Source organism: Micropterus dolomieu, linkage group LG07 (assembly GCF_021292245.1).
Source record: "Micropterus dolomieu isolate WLL.071019.BEF.003 ecotype Adirondacks linkage group LG07, ASM2129224v1, whole genome shotgun sequence".
Classification (NCBI taxonomy): Eukaryota; Metazoa; Chordata; class Actinopteri; order Centrarchiformes; family Centrarchidae; genus Micropterus; species Micropterus dolomieu.
In genome coordinates this window covers 28456900-28477772 of record NC_060156.1, presented here as the reverse complement: position 1 = coordinate 28477772, position 20873 = coordinate 28456900, and the positions used below count along the sequence as shown (strand labels likewise).

Sequence of the window (20873 nt, the reverse complement as noted above, 5' to 3'; positions counted from 1 at the left end):
TGGACACTACGCTGACAGACACAGCAAACCTTCTTGCCACAGCTCGCATTGATGTGCCATCCTGGATGAGCTGCACTACCTGAGCCACATGTGTGGGTTGTAGACTCCGTCTCATGCTACCACTAGAGTGAAAGCACCGCCAGCGTTCAAAAGTGACCAAAACATCAGCCAGGAAGCATAGGAACTGAGAAGTGGTCTGTGGTCACCACCTGCAGAACCACTCCTTTATTGGGGGGGTCTTGCTAATTGCCTATAATTTCCACCTGTTGTCTATTCCATTTGCACAACAGCATGTGAAATTGATTGTCAATCAGTGTTGCTTCCTAAGTGGACAGTTTGATTTCACAGGAGTGTGATTGACTTGGAGTTACATTGTGTCGTTTCAGTGTTCCCTTTATTTTTTTGAGCAGTGTATTTATAGTGTAAATCTTTTTATGACTTATTTAGCATGAAAGAAGGAGAGGAAAGATAAAACAATCTCATGTAAGACAAATTACATTTATCTCTTTGAAATCTCACAAGGGCTGTTGTGCAGTTTCTAGACATAACTTTTCCATGTATATATCTATAAGGTCTCACCCTAACGGTGCCCTGGGGCTTTTCTTATAAACAAGCAAAAGTTATGTTTACATTACCCGTGTTGAGTAAATTTTCTCCCTCATAAAACATTTGCAAAGCAATATTTTCTTAAATGTTTGAATTGTTTTTTATCCATGTTTACTAGCTTGCAGTGGAATGTGAAAACAGTGGCAGGATTGTGTTTTGCGTCAACCGTGCGCACATGTGTGCCCTCGTGCATGTGAATGAGACAAACAAAACATCAATCCACTCTTTTACAATCGTTCACAGAAACCTTTAAATATTGCCAAGAACAAATCGTCTGGTGCACATCAGCGCTTTCACATATACAGATGAAAAAGCAGTTTGTTTGGAATAAATTAAGGAGGTACAAGAAATATAAGGGCAGCAGTCTGCATTTAAAGCTATACTAAACCTTAAAAAAACGTTGCTGTTTGTCACATCAGTTATAAGCTGCTGACAGCCCCTGCAGAGGGCACCACTCTCACTCACAGACTCTTACTCTTGGTAAGCCATTGCACTTGTCTTTTAGATTTGGTCTTGCCAGCTATGTATCAGTGCTTAGAAGGCGTGGACATTGCCTACATCTTATTTGAATCATAGAAGTGCATCTTGTATACCCAATCTGTGGGATTTGATGTTTCAAAGAGGGCAGATTCAACAGATATTACTTTTAAATCACATCGCTAATGGCCAGCAGCTGTATCTGCAAATGGTTACTTACAAAGTATCCCATTTATCCCGATGAGCTGGGCTATGATTTAAAAAGCATTCCCTAAAAAAAGCTTTAATAAACAATAAGTATCCTCTCATCCTCAGTGGGTGTTTTGCCAGAATCCACCCACGCTGTGTGACATTTGGGATTTGTTATCTGAATTTTTCCTCTCCGCTACTGTCAGCATCTGGCAGCGCTGAGTGAGACTGTTCATTTTCCAACAATCAGCACAAGTTTGTTTTAAACATTGCTGAAGAGAATAGTCTGCTGTGAAGCAATGAAGTCGTTCATGACACATGTAAGGAGCCGCCAAGTCACACAGGGGAGAGTAAAGGTTATTGCAGCACTTATTGTATTGTACAGGTATTAATTAGTAGCTTAAGAATACTTTCAAATATAATAGGTGAGCATCTTTCTACTCATTCATAAAAGACATTGATAAAATTAATGTAGTGAGAACATTTCAAGGAAGAAAGCAACTTTTCCTCTGCTAACTCAGAGTGAGGCTGAACAAAGTCAATCTTGATTTATAAGGTGGAAAACTAATTAAAGAAATAGAGGTTGTAATATAATTACTCAAAATGAATTTCTCCTAGAAATGTGACTATAAAGTGTGTTATTAAATAACTCATTACAACCCATCATTAGTGAGAACTCAGTAAAAATGTGTCTACCACCAACTAACTGCTCATTTTATACTGTGTGTAACAGAACATGGGCGAGCTTGTTCTTTTTTTCATTTATAATATGAGGCTTCAACTAAACCAGTATTCATTTAAGTTTGAATGATGCCACTTACCTTGAGACAGTTAAACAAACATAGGCATGCAAGTGTTTTAGAAGTGTGTTTTGGAGGGGTGTTGGTTAGCTCACCTGCTACACATGCACACCATAAACACAAAGTCCTCAGTGTAGCGGCCCGGGTTCGATTTCACCCCTCTCTCCCACATTCCTGGTCTCTATTGTTGTTTTGGAAAAACAACAATATTTTCACTCAGCTGGTAAGGTGAAACTGAATTACAGAAATGAGCCTCTATGCTGATACATACACAGGCTTCATTAATTTAAGTATAGTGTAGGTAAATACATTGAGTAATATAAAAAAAAATCCTCACTCGTGCCGCTCAAAACGTCACTGCTTATTTACTATATATATATTATGAATGATCCAGTGCAAGGGGCCATGCATAGTAAAGTTATACTTCTGTCTTCTAATTTTTTTCTTATTTGTAAGCGTTGCACTAAATGTTTTCTGGAGAAGCACTGCAGTGTTTTCTGCCTTCACCGACTTTTCCATGTCACAAGACTGATGTAATATTTACATGAGGTTGCCAGATTAAAGCCATGTATTCCCGTCCGTGCACACCATCTCTTTACTCATGATTGTCAGCCAGAAATTTGACTCATAAAATCTCTGTATAATGAAATGGTATTAGTTAAACATTTTGGGAAAATTTGTTTATTCGCTTTTTTTCTGAGAGTGACGAGAAGTGTAGGACATGGTTAGCTTAGCTTAGCATAAATACTACAGTCAAGGGGAAACAGCTCGCCTGGGTCTGTCCAAAGTTCAAAAACATACCTGCTCACAACTCTAAAGCTGTCTCACTTGATGTACCCATACATAAAAGAAATGTTAAAATGGCCATTTGTGATTTTATGAGATTTTAGAGTTAGGTGATGGTTTATTTCTTAGCAAACCACAGTTTTTCCATCTGCTCAGAAATTCTGTGTGGCTTCTCCAGCCATATTAGTGCTGTTGCCAGATAAAGTGAGCACAAGTTTTGGTTTTGCTCTTTTTGCAGGCATGATGGTACCAAATTTGGCTGAGTAAACAGTGTAGAAACCCCATTCCAAGCCATTCTGGGCAAAACAAGTTCATGTACCAAGGTCAACATAAAAAAAAAGTTTTACTTATTTCTGCAGTTATAATACATTAGTTAGCAGTACATCAACTCTGCTTCAATTTTACATACAGACCTTTTATTACCGCAGTTTGATTAGCCTGCCTAGCATACCAGATGGTGATATTGCTGTGTTAGAAAGTCAATATTGGACACTTTTATGTGATGTTTTATGGTTACTTCTGCTTGCTGAGTTCTGCATATTAACTTCAAGACATTAGCCTGTGACTCAAAGATATAAACTCAGTTTCCTTTAAGAAATATAGTTTACTTGTTATAGTGAATAGCTGTGTTTTGTATCACATTTTGCTAGCACCGCTCTAATGTTTTTCCATGCTTTTCAACACATCTTGAAGTGGATGGAGTGTTGAACACATTTTGCCATTTGCGTAGCTTTTACTACTGAAATGATAATAGATGTGAAGATCCTCTAAGTATTTGGAAGATAAGTTTTTTGTTGTTTGACTTTGTTTTGTTAGTTGGTAGTCTGCCTACCCGGGAGCATTTTTACAGGACGCTAAGCAATATATTTACAAAGAAAATTGTCTTTCATAGTCACCCTTTCATATTTCCTAACTTATCTTTTTTTAGGGAGCTAAAGACCAAGATTGAAAAAGAAGACACCAAGAGAGAGTTGTTGGGCAATCAGACCAGCCTGACTGAGTCGTACTGTATTCGATGTCTCCAGCCCTTCAAGTTCCTGGTCAACAGCAAGCGTCAGTGTCTGGACTGCCAGCTCTACATCTGCAAATCCTGTAGTCGTTACAACAAGAGGGAGCATGGCTGGGTGTGTGATCCCTGTCGCATGGCCAGGTAGGAAATAATTAATGAGCAGTTTTTGAAAGTGATTGCAGCATCGTGGCCAAAAGCTGAAAATCTTGCCAATATTTCTCTTCAATTCACCTGAATTCAATTTTATTTATATAGTGCAAATACACAACTAAAGTTTACTCATTGCACTTTTCATATAGAGCATCTAGACCTTGTTCTTTGTAATATAATTTAGAGAGACCCAATAATTCCCATCATGAGCAAGTACTTGGCGACAGTGGCACATGCCTCCACTGGTTGGGGGGGCAACGCAATATCCGCACAGAAATGCAAATCAACAGTAAAGGTGGAAAATGAATAACAATTAATAACAATTAACAATTTCTAATAATGATAGCAATAGTAGTGATAATAATAGGACTAATGATAATAATTGTAGTAGCAGCAGGTGAAGATTGCCACCAACCACAGATCCAGATTTCACAGCTCCAGAACCAGAAACACCTGCACAAAGCAACAGAAGGAGAGAGGAGAGGGATAGGAAGGCACAAAACTACAGGAGAGGGAAGATGGAGAAAGAAAGGAGAAGAGAAGAGCTCAGTGCATCATGGGAAGTCTTGCACCTGTCTAGGCCCATAGCAGCATATAAGGGATGGTTCAGGACTCACCTAAGCCAGCTCTAACTATGAGCTTTATCAAAGAGCAAAGTCTTAAGGCTACTGTCTGCCTTTCCAGAACCCAAACTCTTGCTGAGACCCACTCAGATCCTCTCTGGAAATCTGCATGTTTGCTTTATCAACAGGTGTTGCCAAATTTGAATTGTTTGGCTCTGCCAAGATGGCAGCCCAAGGGCTACCAAACATTGCTTATAGATATGTCACACATTCTACATACAGCACACATCAGCACCTTTTTGGCTTGGGAGCCAAATTTTTGTCACCACAGATATTTAAAGACCTTTCTTTGCTCTGTGATCTGATTTAGTCTGCATTCACCTCGATGCTGACACTGATATTCATTTGCCAAGTCAAAAGAGATGGCTGCTGCCTACAGTCAAATGAGCAGCTGAGGGTGCACATCTCATGTTACGTCTAGCCTGGACCAACGATTTGATTTCCTGCAACAAAAGCACCATATCCACCCTCATACAAAGGGTGCCAGTGCCAGCACAGCAAATTCCCTTCTCCTTTATCTTTCAGAGATCGCACAGATGAATAAGTCACTTACCCAGTCAAATGTTTTGCTAGCTTGGTAGCTTACCATGCATCAGAGGAAGGTTTGCTTACTTCACTACAATTGCACTCAATGCCAGGTCATGCCACATAATCCGACTTCATGCAACCCCATTAATGTATCTGGCAACTTCATGGTTCAAGGTTGGGAAAGGACGCCCCAACTCATTTATTTTTAAAAATACTGAATGTTCACTGTATGATGAAACATGTATAAATTCAAGTTTTAATCAATGCCTGAACTTCATTGGTTATCCCTGCTGACATGCCTTTAACCATGCTAAAGGAATGCAGAATAACTTGTGAATGGGTACAGGCTGTGAGTAAACTGTTAATTGTTCTTTAGGTGCTAATGGGATTGATTTTGGGGGTTCACTGGCTTATGAATACTCTATTGGAGAACTGCGCATCTGGACAGCTTGGCCTAGTTCCCAAGTATTTTTCACAACAAATCTTCTTCCCTTTTACTATATTCAAAGGTTGTTTAAAATACTATGAGAATGCGGACATGTTGGTTTGAGTTTATGGTTTGAATACCCAGATGATCAGGACTAAACTCATTGAATAAGTGATTTTTCTTTGAGTGTACTTACAGTTATCAACACATTTGTAAGCTTTGCAGAAGCTAGTGGACAAATACTTTGGTTTGACTTGGCAGCAAGTGCAGTATGTGAGTTATGTGTTTTTGAAACAGCCCAAACACGATCAGTCTAGGTGACATGAATAACAAATATTAGCTACAGAAAACTAAGAATGAACAGATTCAGCGAAGAGCTTTCCTGCTCCCTGTGGACGTTAAAATTTCATTCCACTAATTATCTTGATGAGAGCAACCTCTACTCTGTGAGCAGGGTTCGGTGTCTTACTCACGCATGCTTTGACAGCACACACAGCATTTGATGGATGTTTTGGCAATTGTCATTTCAACAGACACAGCTAAGATCTCCTTTACTCCTTTACAACCAAGCTATGTTGGTTGCAACAATGGAATTTAATACAACCAGCTCATTCCGGCTCCATATGTAACCATTGTACTAGTGTTCAGACGTGGCCGAGCACTGAAAAGCCCTTTCACTGAACTCGGGTAGCCAGCGTCTGGAAAATATCATGCTATGCATTGCACGCTTAAAGCTGCACATTTTAAGCAGGAGCTCCACAATTTTGTTTGTTCAACAGAGCAGTCAATCATTTCGTACTCTTGCTTTGTGCAACACAAGAAGTATATTCAGTCCATGATGATTGAATGAGTATTTTCTGAAATTATGGGAGACTTATCTGTGTATGAAGTCATTAGTACCTATTTTGTCTCCTCCATTCTTGCACAGGGTCCTCAAGATTGGTACTTTGGAGTGGTACCACGAAAATGTTCGGGCCCGCTTTAAGCGCTTCGGCAGTGCCAAGGTGATGCGATCGCTCTTCAAGAGGTTGAGTGGAGAACACAGTTGCTCTCAGAATGACCTTGAAGGTGAGTAGTCTCATTTTGTTTTCAAGATTCCTTTGTGGGTGGTTTTTTGTTGAGATAATAAATGTGAGGATTTGTTACTAAATTGGTTTTTGAAGGGTTTTAGAGGTTTGCCAAAGATAATGCTTGCTGTGAAAAATTGATTTTAATACTTGTGCCTGGAATGTTTTAATCCATGATCCACTTGAAAATTTGTATGTGGTAAGTAAAAGAGTAACACCCCTTTACTGAACAAATACTGTCGCTGAGGCCTTTCAGCATAGAGATTAACTCTGCAGGTTGACTGAAGCTGCTGCGCGGTCATGAGTTAAAAATTGCAGTCATGTAAACTGTGGGAATGTCTGTGTGAATGTGAAGCAGAACTAATCAAAGGTTACAAATGTGGTAGAATGTCAGGTCCCAGGTCAAGATTACTTTAAAGGGGCATCCATAACACATTTCAATCTGTTCCACTCATTGCTTTACAAGCCCTCGGGAGGTGCTGCAGGTCAGAAGTTGAGTCCACCAGAGTCAAAGAGCACTGCTGGAAGTCTGCTTGAGCTTACCATAAGAAATCCCCAATAAATGAAAGGCTTCAAGGAGATTCAACAGCTGCATACTGTACTGGAACTGCATAGAAAATATGTACAGCATCAGCCTTTTGAATCACACTCCAGAATTGTAAAATTGGTAAAACATCACAATGACAACTGCATCACATGTGTGCATTCCGTCACTTTTCACTTTCAAGTTGAACTTGGTAATGCATGTGAAGACAGCCCACATTATACCAGTTTACAATAAAATGCAGGTTATTCAAGTTCATGCAAGCAGCACGGACATTATCGATTATTATCTTCACAGTCACTAAATCTCTACCCAAAGGAACACCTATGGGAGATAACACAGTGCTCCCCACCATCATAAAAAGCACTATATTAGGGAATATCATTTGAAAGAATGGTGTTCAACACTCCATACACTTTGAGAAGCTATAACAAGGAGCATTAAGCTGCCCTGTCAGTTACTGGCAGCCTAACACTTTACTAAGACACTTCTATTGCTGCTTTTCTTTAATTTGTCACCCACCTGTCCATGAGACCTTCATTTTTGTGACACTGTGTCACAGATAAAAAGATAGGCTTTCAAATAGCAGGCAGCCATCAGCAGGCTGCCAAATCTGTCACGGGGATTTAATTTCTTCCATCTTTCATTTTTTCTATCTGGCTCCTCACAGCTGCGAGGCTGAGTGCTGTCACAGACTAGTGTTTCGGGCCTGGATACAGCCAGGTCCTCCATTGTCAGGTTTTTGTCCTTAACTGACCAGTGCTTGGAAACTTTTAACATTTACACTGCCTGATGTACCTCTTGAGACATTATTACCAGAAATAATAATGTGGTTAAAGGTACTGTTTATGTTTGTTGCTCATGTTTAAAGTCTGATGCAGTGACAGCAGAAGTCTTCATCAAAATCTTTCCAGCACTTTCTGCTCTCTCTTTTTTTAAGTTGCTCTCAAAGCATTGCCAATATCCTCTGGCCACACCCAGAGCATATAAAACAAGTGCCCTTGAAGCACACTGTAAATTATTTTTTAGTCATATTATACACAGAAGGTCTCCAAGTAAGATCATAGTATCAGGAGATCAACGAATTATGAGGAGACAGCCGGAACTCCTGGTACAGCTTACGCTGAGTCACCCTCAAGGATTTTGGGAAGGGATACAAAGTGAGTTGGTTGGCTGGCTTAGCCCTGAGGGCCTTATGATCTTCCAGTCACATGTCCCCCTTTCTGTGCCTGGAATTGAAGGAGCCAGTCCCTCAGAGTTCCCCTGCACAGTTTGACCAGAAGCAGAGAGAGGGAGCGAGAACTAAACTATTGTTTGTGAAGTATTTGTGTGGAATCCAGCTCGCAGAGGGTGCCCAGATGCAGGTTGTAGTTATGAAACCCAGTCATAAATATGCATGTTAACAGATGCATTATGCTTAAAGTGATCAGCAGCTCATCGCATGGAGACATTCCTGGAAGGAAGTCAACATGCATGACTGTACACACACAAACACACACACACACACACACTCTCTTTTGCTCTCTTTTTACTGTGGTCCATTGGGCCCTCAAAGCTCAGAGGGTGTCATGTGCGCATGGGGAGATGTGACAGTCATGCTTACAACAGAGCCTTTGTTCATATAATGTTGTAAAAAAAATTTAAAAAAGGAGTTACTTCACTCAAGTAGTTGGCCAACCCCAGCTCCTAAATTTAATTGTACTACTGCTGCTTCTTATTATTTTATCTGGAAAGTAAGGACTACCTGAATACTGCCAATTTGCGGAGCTGTTTATTACAGTTACAGATAGCCAAAATAGTATGAATTAGGAGCTAGGGATCAAACTGATAACCCTTTAATCAGTGGGCAACAAGCTATACCTTCTGACCCACAGCCAAAATCATGGGTTAATTATTTAATTTCATTCTTAATAATTTCATTAAGAAATTGGATTTGTGTGGGAATATGCATTAAACAACTTTAAGGTGGGCCCTTCATTATTACCTGTTTCATTGTTGTGGCAAGAGGCCCTTCATATTCCTAAATAAATTTGTGTTTCACCAGATTTCCACAAATATGGATCAGCTCACACATTCCTTTCACCCGTCAGAGGCTTAATCCAGCCATGTGTGTGGTCTTCCTTACATCCATTCTGGAGTCACATATTAACTAGTAGGCTGCCTAGTTTCCAATAAAATGGTGGTTACTGTAAACACAAACACTATAATTTACATCAGGGAAATTTATCTCAGTATTGAATGTTCTCATTACACTATTAAAATGCTTCATTTAGACCTTGCCATTTCGAATGTCTCGTACAGTGAGTCCAGTAGCTTGGGAACAGACCAAAAGGTTGTGGTTAGGCTGGCACAGTCAGGGCTCTCCTGGCTTTTATTCACATTGGCATATCGAGACTAGAAGAGCAAAGCCAGGGAAGTTTTAGTCAGGGTGGGTCTTTCAAACAAAAACTGTTTGCGGCAACTATTACTTTAGTATATCATTATCATCATAGCGCTATTAGTTGTAATAATGGTAGTTTTTAGTGTGTTTTGTATCCATCTGTACATTTTTCTGCAAATCAGTGAAATCTAGAAAACTGGGTGATGTTGGAAATTATAGAGAAGTAGTGCAGTCACTCTTCACAGTTGTTTACTGGAATGTGCATGGGCCTAAACTGTTCTGTTCATTCTTGAACTTTTGCTTCTCTTGTTGTTTCTAGCCCCCACCCCCACCCCTTCCTCTTTCAGTGAACTGTTACGTAGAAATGCAACCCACTCATAAACACTCTCACAAAGAGGGGGGGTACACATGAGAGTTTGCTCTTCCAGGTAGAAGTAAAAAAGTTTTTCTGCTAGATGTACAGTGTGTATCTTGCTGTAAAAGTAAAGGCCACTTAAGAGTTATCTAGCTGGTTTGAGAGAGGTGCACTGTTTGGGTGGTGAACTCCATTTGCATGTGACTCTTAGGTTTGCTCACATGGGAGATTCACAAATGCACAGAGACATGCCAGATCTGATTTGTGCACTGCATTAGTTTCCAGAAAACATAGTCTTCATTGTGCAGTATATTGCCATGCAGTTATTCTAGCTTTAGGTTAACGTTAACATGTCTGCCTTCTTAATCAGCAGATGGATATGAGGAGCACAGTATGGACGCAACAGATTCACAGCACTACGAAGGGGTAAGGCAGTGCATTTTTTAATAACTTCATCTTATGGTTGGAGAACTAATGCATGTTGTTCTTTCCCATGCTTGTGCTTTCTTATGAACTGCTTAATCTTTGTTTGCTTGTTGATACCATTAAATAAATTGGCATCTTGCAGATAGGCAGGCCTCCTTAAGTTTAATGCGTTTATGGCCAGCAGAAAGCATTCCAGTGTTATGCATCATAAAACAAAAAGTATCAATTTGTACCCAGACAGCAGAACATGAGTAGTTCTGGTGTTTTTCACTGCTGATTTATGTTGAGGCCTCGACAAGTGGAAACCCACAATCAGTACCTGGTTCACTTCAGTTCTGTAGATTTGCTACCCACACCTAACATGTTTCCTGTTTCTTAAATAAAAGATGTTTCCATGAGGGGAATCATCTGCAAAACAGAGAATTTCATTCAAGTTTAAGTCATCATTTTGCATGCATATGTTTAAAAAAAAAAGAAAAAAGAAAAAAAACATTTTTAAGGAACTGCTGCGATCAGCGGGGATCTCTGGTCCTTTCTCTGTTAAAAAGCAGAGGTGTTTTCTGCATGGGCCAGCTCTCACGAACAACTGGGAATGCTTTGACAGCATATGACGATTAAGGTTAGGCACAGTCCAACTGCACTGGCAGTGGTGTATTATGGGTAAATACCAGGCTGTCATACATAATCGCACACATAAAAGGGTCCGAGCAGAGCTGAAAGAGGCTCTGGTTCAAGTCCTGAGATTGTAAAAAAGGGGCACGGAGTCCACTGGAATTCGTCATAAAACCAAAACTACTATTGTTTATACCACAGTCTCTGTGTAATGAGGGAGCTAAGCTTTGTTTATTTTCAATCACTCCGGCGGCTGCTGAGCAGGAAAAAAATGTTGACAGGACTCTGAGGCTCCGTAGGGTCTTTGGATGTTTTGTCTTTGTTTTCGCTGTGACTACTGATTAAGATTGTATTTACATCTTACATGATTTGACTTTTGATGGCTGTTACAAAAAGACAAACTACAAAGCCAAATGGCGCTCCATGCATCCCTTCTTTCATTTTCACTTAGACAGAGTGCCATCTACTGTTCCAAATAGAGTACTGCCTCATTGGTCCTTGTAAGAAATAGTCCTGTAGTTTCACCTACAGGAAGTTATAGTTTAACTACAGGATAGTTTTTGGAGCCTGTATGGATTCTTGCTCAAGGATTCTTGAGTATAGTGAATCTTCTGTCAACAACACAGGGCTTGAACCTTGGTCCCTGTCTTTCTAAACTACACGGCCAAATAGCATAGCAGCCCCAAGTTGTGCCTCTCGTGTAATAACATTACATTTAAGTCACACTACCTAGCATCTGTTTTTCACAAAAATACACATACCTAGCGATCTAGGTATATGTATGACAGCAGTTACTGCTGTCTTAAGTTTTTTTCTTTTCAGAATCCTCAAAGACACTTTATACCATCTGGGTCTAAAATATCTGCTGTACGGTTTTAAAAAAAAAACATTTTTTTGAGTTACACCCTTTTTTCTAATCCAAACAAAGATGGAAGCCAGCAACATGCTCAATTTCTATGATGTGAACCAAAATTTAAAAAACTCTTTTAGTATTTATACTGGTATAGGATAGATGCGATTTTTATTGTGGAACTAATAGAATATGGTGATGGTCTTTGAGGACTCTAGCAATACTTGGAGGACAGCAATAAGTGGTGTTCAGAATCAGAATCAGAATTAGAATCAGAAAGAGCTTTATTGCCAAGTAGTGTTTTACACATACGAGGAATTTGTTTTGGTGATAAGGTGCTACACGTAGACAAACATACAGTTGACATAAATAAATGTAGAAATATATAAATATGGAATAGACAATGCAAGTTATATAAGAATATTAAAGTGAATAGAGAAATAATACAACTATTTGCAGATCATGTGCATTATTCTGGGTTTGTGTAGTGCAGACGGATTGCAACAAATGTTAATCATCCTTCTGGATTTTTTAAGGATCACCAGGTATGTTTTTAAATGTAATGGTAATACATGAGAGAAACAAACTAGGGCCAATGTTCTCCAAAAGAAATGATTAGCATGAATCATTTCTTGTTGATAATATGATTTGATAATATAAAATGACCCGCATGCACTAAAAGTCTAAAATTGGTTACATGGTGCTTGATTTTTGTTAATCTCATGTGAGGCTTTGAAGAAAACAGTATGTCAATGTGAGATGTCTTGCAGTGGTGAGGATTTCTTTGGTACTGAATCATTCCTCTCCTGGGGTCTATACTTTTACCTTTCTTATGTCCTTACGCTCTCCTTTCTGTTGGTGATGGTGTTTCCCTCTCTGCTCTCCAAAGATGAAAAAGGCCAAAAGGCGGCTAACTGTCGACCCCTTTGAATTTGAGCTGGGCTATGACTACTCTGTCGAATCAAGAAGACGGTCAAATCAGGTAAAGGCTGGAGAAACTCTGGGAACCAGCTTTTCCACAAACCCAACTAATCTCCAAGCCTTCATACAAGGGGCCTTCTGTCTGTTTCTTCTTCCACTGTTTTCTATCTTTGCCAAATACTGTCTGGTTTGGCAAAACAATATTACATTAGTGTTGAGCACTGTCATTATTCATTCTCGTATCTGGCCACAATACACTTATTGTGTAAATCCAAATGTGCATGCTAGTGAGCACAGACACTAACACATCTTGTCAGCTCATTAACAAAATGCTCTGACATGACAGCGCTTCACCAAATATAAAGAGACTCAAGGGCGTGAAACCGACTCACAATGGCTGTATCATTTGGGAATCACAAGAGACTCTTTATTCTCTAATGTTCTCTTTTGTTTAAATCTGATGAAGTGTGAAAGCCAAGTGTTGTAGAGGAGATGTTGCAGTACTGGTCACAACAACATACCAAACACCAACACACCAAACAAAAATTAAGGGGCCAGGCATCACCCCAGTTGCTATTTAATAAATGTAGATAGACTTGGTCAAAACACACAGCCCATTGTACTTCATTAACTTTGTTTAATTATACATAATTTTGATTATTAATGTTATTTGTATGCAGAGTGTAAATAAGAACATGTCCCACCATTAACGATAATTTTACTATACTTCCAATCTGTTCACTAATCACATGTGTAAATGCAATAAACAATTTTATTGGTTCTCATATAAATAAAATAAAATGTGTTATTATTTCTTACCTTCATGTTATTTAATCATGCCTTTTTGCCAACTCCAATGCCTTCACCCACCTTCTTCCTGTGATGCTAACTTTCTAGCAAAGCCTGAAACATTAGCTCCTTTGTACCGATGAACAATTTGTCACAGTAGCACTCACCGCTCTCCATCCCCATTTGTAGGCCCCAGTCTCCCAGGACATCATGGACATGGATGTAGGTGTGAGGGAGTCAATGCTTGCTGAGGCTGATATGGCGTCTGTTTTCAGCCAGATTTTGGAGGACCAACACAAAGGTCTGGACCTGGGAATGGCTCCACAGCAAGGTAAAGAAAGGATTACACACGTCTCAAGTCACGTAAATGGTTTCAGCGAACTCCATGGAAGTACATAGGGATATGAATGGCCAGCTCACATGTACAGCATGTACACAAGGAACCCCTGTCTGCAGTGGTAGAAACAATTAACCTACTTATGAAAGCTAAAAGGGCCAACTAGCTCTGCCGCTCTCAAAAAATTGACAGAACAGCAGTTTACTTCTCTACATCAAATCTAGCCACAATTCCACATTGTATGTATTTTTTGTCTCTAATTCTTAAACTAACATTACACGCAATTTCTGTCCACCAACATTTCCTTGTTATCAGCACCTGTTGATGTGCCAGATCATACCAATGCTTGGTTTTCTATATTAGTATATTAGCCTGTTGGCTAGTTAGATAGCTAGCTAACAACATTCGTTTAGGCTAACAGACTCAGCTATTCAACCAAGAGATACGGACTGCCATGATTGGTCTGCACTAACTGATCATATATTTTTTCTAGATGACCTTGCATACCCAGACAACCACACTATTCCATCTCGCTCCAACTCCCGGCTCAGCTACTCCTCATGCGGCAGTGGTCGTGTTTGGGGCCCCCGGGGCAGCAGGGGCCCTGATAATTTAGAGGATGAGGATGACCACTGCCAGCCCTACCCTCTCTACCAGTCTCATCTGGGCCCCCGCAGCCACACCTCCCAGGAGAGCTTGAACTCACCGAACCCTCCACCGCAGGTCTTTGAAATGATTATTAATATCTTTCAGTCATCATATAAAATCCTCATTACATTACATTTGTCAGACGCTTTGATCCCCCAAACTATCAACACTACTGATATTAAATCTTGTTTTGAGTATCGGTGCTATCATAGGATAGATAGATAGGATTGATGCCAAATTAATTTATCCATGTCTGAACACATGTGATTAAACAGTTAATAGTAAAATGAAATGTCCATGTTTGGCAAAATTATTTGGTCCCAATTAAAAGCCTATTAGTTATGTATTCAGCTCATACATCATGACCCGTTTTTCTTCTCTACATAATAGTGCATTAGCGGCTTTCTTTTGATGAAAAGTATCAATATCTGTATTGATAATGGTGATTGGGCCCCTGGCATTACTTGGTATAGGTCAAAATCAATTTTGTGCTATCAGTCACTCATATTCTGCACCTGTTAACACATACACATGACATTCATAGCTCACAATGTTCAACTTCCATACACAATCACCACTGAGAAAACATTCTCTCTGATATCAATCAACTTTATTGATGTTTACACAACCCATATGGCTTTTGATGATGGATTATAAAAGTTTAATGGTTTTAGATTTTCCTTGGCATAGTTTAAAAGTCTCTAAAAGAAGAACACTTTTTTTCCCCACACTTTTGCTTTACTGTGAAGTACAGAGGTTTTCAGAGTATGAGGTGGGGGACTCCAGTCTGTTTCAGGGAAGGCTCAATGAGTGGAAGTAAAAAATATATAACTTTAGTCAACAAAAAGAGATCACATTAGCCTACATGTGTAATTTGGTTATAGAGAGAGTTCAGAGATACAGTAGTTTTGGAAAAGTTTTCCCCAACTTTATCTGTCAGAAACTAATAAATGCCTTGGGACAGACCTTTTTTTAATGTTTTTAGTGTTGTCTGAAGTTATGTCTATCAGCAATATTAGGCTTTCTTGGCTCAGTTGTTGAGCATCTGTGGGATAAAATTACATAATCATGATCCCATAGGCATCCTGAAATTGAGTGAAACCAAAAGCAAGTAAACTAAAAGAGGTAAAGTGAGCGCCTTTTACTAAGTTTTGCCTGAGGGGAGGCCCACAGTCTCAGATTTTTAAAAACCCTTGTGTGGTAAAAGGACAGTGAGAAAAATGCTACTAGCAACATTTGAACACATGATAGGCTACAGCTCCGAACTCACTGCAACGTGGCGGGTTGGAAGGAATTTGCTTCATTAAAATGAGCAATAATGGGCAAAGTAAGACCAAAAACCAGACTCTTAGAATTATAAGCATAATCTTGTCCTGTTTGTGTTGTAAGAAAGAGGAATCATTTGGCATAAAACTCTAGCAGCTCTTGTTGATACACACAAACACACACAATTTTATCAGGTTGACACGTCGAGTGATGTGGGGGAGGCAGCTGCTAGATCAGAGGACGGTTACATACATTACATCAGTGTCTATTTATGTGTTAGCATGCAGTCCCTGGAAAGGATCACAACAACTGTTGCTGTTCTGTTCATGGGAAGCAGATACAAAACTGTGTTTACCATTAGTTTGGCTGACACTGAGAAGGCTGCTTTTTTTTACTGCTCTCAGACATCAATGAGTCTACATGTGTCCTCATGGGCCATTTTGAGAGCATGTGTTTATAAGTTGATTCAGACACACTGTGGAACTTAATGGTTAATCACTGAGGTAAAATCTGAATCGAAAGATGTTCTTTGTACTTATGAGAGATAAGGAATAGGAAAACAAAAGAAGGTTTTAAGCTCTGTAGTGGAAGGAAGCCATGACAACAAAGGGCTGGTGTTATCAGTCCCACCTGGCTGTGCCGATTACCACCTTCGATATCTTGTGTCATGGCAAATTTGTTTCACAGCTGGGCAACACACTGGGAGACACAAACAGGATACTGCAGAAAACATGCAGTCCAAACATGTGCCTGTCAGACAGCCGTGACGTTTCTCATTGGCTGCGAGGTCCAAGCTTACTCAGACGCCAGTTACTCACCCTGCATACGGGTGTCGCTTCCTGTCAGTTTGATTCGGATTTGAAAAACACTGAAGAGGCCGAGCGAGGTTCAAAGTCAGGAGTTCATCATCAATTTGATGATGTTTGTGGAACAAGATCTCAGGATGAGTAAACAAGCACAGAGGCTGGATTGGCCCAGGGCATGTAGGGACTTAAATAGTGTCGAGCAAAGTTAATATGTTTACAGGTTTGATATACAGACGAATGACAAGTTTAAGGAAAAATATAAATAAATGAGTGGAGAAACCTAACAAATGCGAGGGCTCATAATGACATGAATCATACACTCTTATTCATTCATAGTCACAGATCTCAACTGAGCACCTACATGAAATTTTGGACTATTATGTTGTGTCTGCACAGGAGGCGTTTCAGCCGCGTTTTTCAGTCATTCATCTCACACGCGTCAGATTGGCTTCTACTTTAATCAAAACAGCTGTCTACACCCTTTCTACTTTAACTATTCATGAAAATATCAGCAACAATCAAAGAAAATCATTGCTTTCTGTCAGCTAAAAAAGCGATTACCATTCAGATCTGTCAGTGTGGTTTGTTCAGATTTGATAAACAGTGGCCTGGCAACATAAGTTAACAGCCCGACAACTGACATTAAATTTTGATTTATGTAATTTGGCTAAAGTCTCAGTACGTGACATTACCTTATCCAGCTGGGCCACACCCACTTTAAACCAGTGAGACGATAACGGAGAAAAAATCACTCATGGTAAGAAGTTGATTATGTTAATTAAATAGTTTTTCATGGCCAAATATGCAACAAGTAAATGTCCAAGTTGAGCATTAAAATAAAGGTTGAAGGACCTGAATTGCTGTGTACTGCCCCCAGCACTGTCAACAAACAAATCATTATGTTTAGCTGGATACCGAGTCATGGAATGAAGGGGTTTGATAGGCAGGATTTGGACATAGTCTAAGAGGAACAGTCGTCTGATGACTGTCTGCTTTACTTCCTGATGTGAATATAACTCGTTCTGCACCCAGAGAAAACAATAGTATAAGATTATGACCCATTATCCAAGGAATGGAGGAGGATTTCTTTTATATACATGTGAAAAAGAAACACAATGTCATATACAGTAAAATCTCTAAAGATTTGAACCTATATTTTTTTCTCTGCTTCTGGACCGTTGTTGTGGCTTCATCCAAGTCATTTAAGAGAGGACCCTCTCAGCTGTCGTAAAATCAGATTTGGAAATGAGCTGACTTGCCTCATAGATCAGACTCTGTTGAGACGATGTGAAAGAACAGCATGGATTTTATCAAGAGGGGAATAAATTGAAGGCCATCTGTATTTGAAAGACATATTTCTGTGCCAATTTGTCATTTGATTTGTTTATTCTGAGTGAAATTGATAGCATATGACACACTGTTACTTAGAGGGTAATTTCAACAGTACTATATATTAGATGTACTGTACATCTTGTTTTGAAATAAGTAATAACCATATGTACATGGTAATCTTTCTCAATTTCTCCAATGTGTGTTCCTTAATACAATCAATTTTCTACGCTTCTGATATATTATCTTGTCTTCAACATCTGACTGTAGCCTCCCTGACTCTCTTTGTCTTTATCTAGATCACTGACCTGAACAGACGCATGTCAGCCATTGAGACCTTCTTGAACCACTTAGAGGAGAAGGTCACCTCAACATACGACCAGGTAAATCCCTTAAATATCACACCACAATTACTAACACATCCTTATCCTCCTCCTCCTCCTCCTCTTCCTCGTCATCATCATCAAACCCCAGCCAAGGTGTTGTAGAAGGAGACTTTGGGAATAGAGAGCCTAAGTCCCTCCCCTTCTGGTGGACCACCATGGGACCTTACTTTGGAAGGAATATGTACTGTAAGAGACAACAATTTTTTGATTCTGGTTGAATTGTGCTCTGAATTACACATATGATGATGGTCAATTTAAAATATACATTTAAAAGTCAAGAAAGTCACAGTTTGATGTAAAACTGTTGAAGTATAAGACTGTGAAAATACATAATTACAAATACCACAAACACAAAAGTCGCATATGTGACGTCGTAACTTTTTCTCTCAATGACTGAAGCTAACGTTACTGAGTCTTTGGATCAAACTCATCAGCTGCGATATATTTCTGCGTGGAGCATAACTAAGTTATCCAGCTAGCAGCAACCAATCAATGAATGTTAGCTAGCATTACTGCGTTAACATGTCTGTGACAGATATTGTATGAGACGAGAGATGTAGTTCATTGAGCGGTTTTCACACAAAACTATATGTAACTTTACTGATTTACGGCAAACTGCAACTTTCTTGACAGACAAAATTATCTTTTAAATTGACATCATATTTGTAATTTAGGGCAGAGTTCAAACGGGATAAAAAAATACATTGTCTCTCGCCATTGACTACCGTACATATTTCTTCCAAAATAAAATCCCATGGACCGGAAGTGGAAGCGAGTGACTTAGGCTCTTTTACATGATGGGGAGAATTACATTTTTAACTACAAACATTTAAAAAGCTGGCAAGAACATGTTACCATGTATACAGGACTAGTGTTCTTCAGCTGATCATATATAACATAAAGTAGAAATAAACATACTAATGACAGGTGATTGAGCAACAAACATTACGAAATGCAGGAATGCATGTACCCATGCAACTGATCACACAGTCCTGTCACATTCCTCTGACAGGACTTGCACCCCCCTGCAGCTGTTGCTGATTAAAGTCTGTGAGGATTGAGGGGGAAATGTTCTGGGTATACTGTCTGAGTTGCATGTTTTTCAAAAGCTAGACAAGAGAAGAAGTTATCTAACAGTGTGAAGTGCTCCGGTAAACACAAGGGGTAACTTTTCTTACATATTTAATGAACAATCATATAACGTAAAACTTTAACAAAAGCACAAATGGTAAACAGAAATTGTTAAATAACCAATACATAAGAGAGGCATTGTGCTTACTCTCACCCCTCCCAGGTATGCTAGCTATCAATGTTCTAATCCTACTTTGCTCAGTTGCTCAGTTTTACAAAAGCCAAAAAATGCTAAATAAAATACTTACAGACAAAAAGTGTCCAAAGCAACATTCAGGAAAGAAAACTGCAACAGGAGAAGGCACCATCACTCCTCCTTCCACCATGCTTAATTGAATTTTCATGAATGCTGACATTGTCTGACAGCGTCTGCTAGATGTATAAATAGATCAATGCAGCTTTAAGGGCCTTCTTTCCCAAAGATAGCGGCCAACGGTTGCTGGTAGAGATGTTTATTTATTTGATAATATGTTTTTTTTAACCTATCCTTCCAAATAATTATGTATTTTATTTGCCGCTGATTGTTCAGGCATTCTGAAAATGAAGAGAGGCACACAGTTTCTTACAGTCATCCTCCTCTCATCAACAGTGATGTCTCATGTGGGTCTGGTGTCGGTTTTTAATCAGAGAATGAGTCAACTCACAAAAATAGCAAATCGTAAACGAACACAGAACTTCAGCTCGCCTGTCTATTCTGCTTCAAATGAGGGCAATGGTTGATAGACTCATGCTTTTCCTCTTTCTTCTGGGAAACCACAACTTGCATACAGCACATGTTGTGCCAATTTGATCAGAGCAGAGCCTGCACGCAACACGTCTGTGTTCATTTACATCTGATTAGTTTAATAACCTGGACAGTCCTCATGCTTTCACGTGTCAATGTACTGTATAAACCATCTGTTTGTCTTCTAGACCTGCTAGTTCCTGTTTAAGATCACAGAACACAGGGCAAACACAGCTGGACAAGTCAACACTTTATCACTGTTGGTCACATGATGGAAACTGACCGTTGGCAAAGCCCCACACCACTTAGTTAGTGTTGCTACGTCTGTTAAGCTTTCCATTCTTAAACTGGGCATGCAGTGGCAAATTCACCAATTAAAAAACTGAAGCATTTGTTGGAATAAAGGGACTTCTCGTGTTAGCCAATGACTATAGATTCTATAATCTGAAATGGCAGTTGTTGCTAGGATGTTTTATCAGGTGTAGCTAATTAGCTCTGCGGTCACCGTTAATAAGTTGAAAATTCCATCTCCAGCTGGCATTTAAATACTTTCTGCAGACTTAAATATGCACACAATGGATACATGCATGACATCATGCTAAAAGGCCGAGGCTAAAACTACATGTCACAGGCAAAAAGTCAGCATCCTCTTCAGTTGATGATCCATATAAAAGACACGCAGGAGCTCCATTGTTCTTGCATGGCAG

General features: G+C 39.4%; 1 protein-coding gene across 6 annotated transcripts in view; it reads left to right on the top strand.

Annotated features, from left to right (window-relative positions):
• mlphb (melanophilin b) overlaps positions 1-20873 on the top strand; it is a 47120-nt gene that overhangs the window by 18816 nt on the left and 7431 nt on the right. For 3 of the 6 annotated variants that reach the window (XM_046053085.1, XM_046053083.1, XM_046053089.1), the window contains 7 exons: positions 3787-4008; positions 6524-6663; positions 10312-10367; positions 12719-12811; positions 13729-13870; positions 14370-14599; positions 18225-18308. In XM_046053085.1, coding sequence (XP_045909041.1) covers positions 3787-4008; positions 6524-6663; positions 10312-10367; positions 12719-12811; positions 13729-13870; positions 14370-14599; positions 18225-18308 — 967 coding nt within the window. The remainder of the gene's footprint in view (positions 1-3786; positions 4009-6523; positions 6664-10311; positions 10368-12718; positions 12812-13728; positions 13871-14369; positions 14600-18224; positions 18309-20873) is intronic. The other 3 variants (XM_046053084.1, XM_046053087.1, XM_046053086.1) reach the window with 3 other exon arrangements.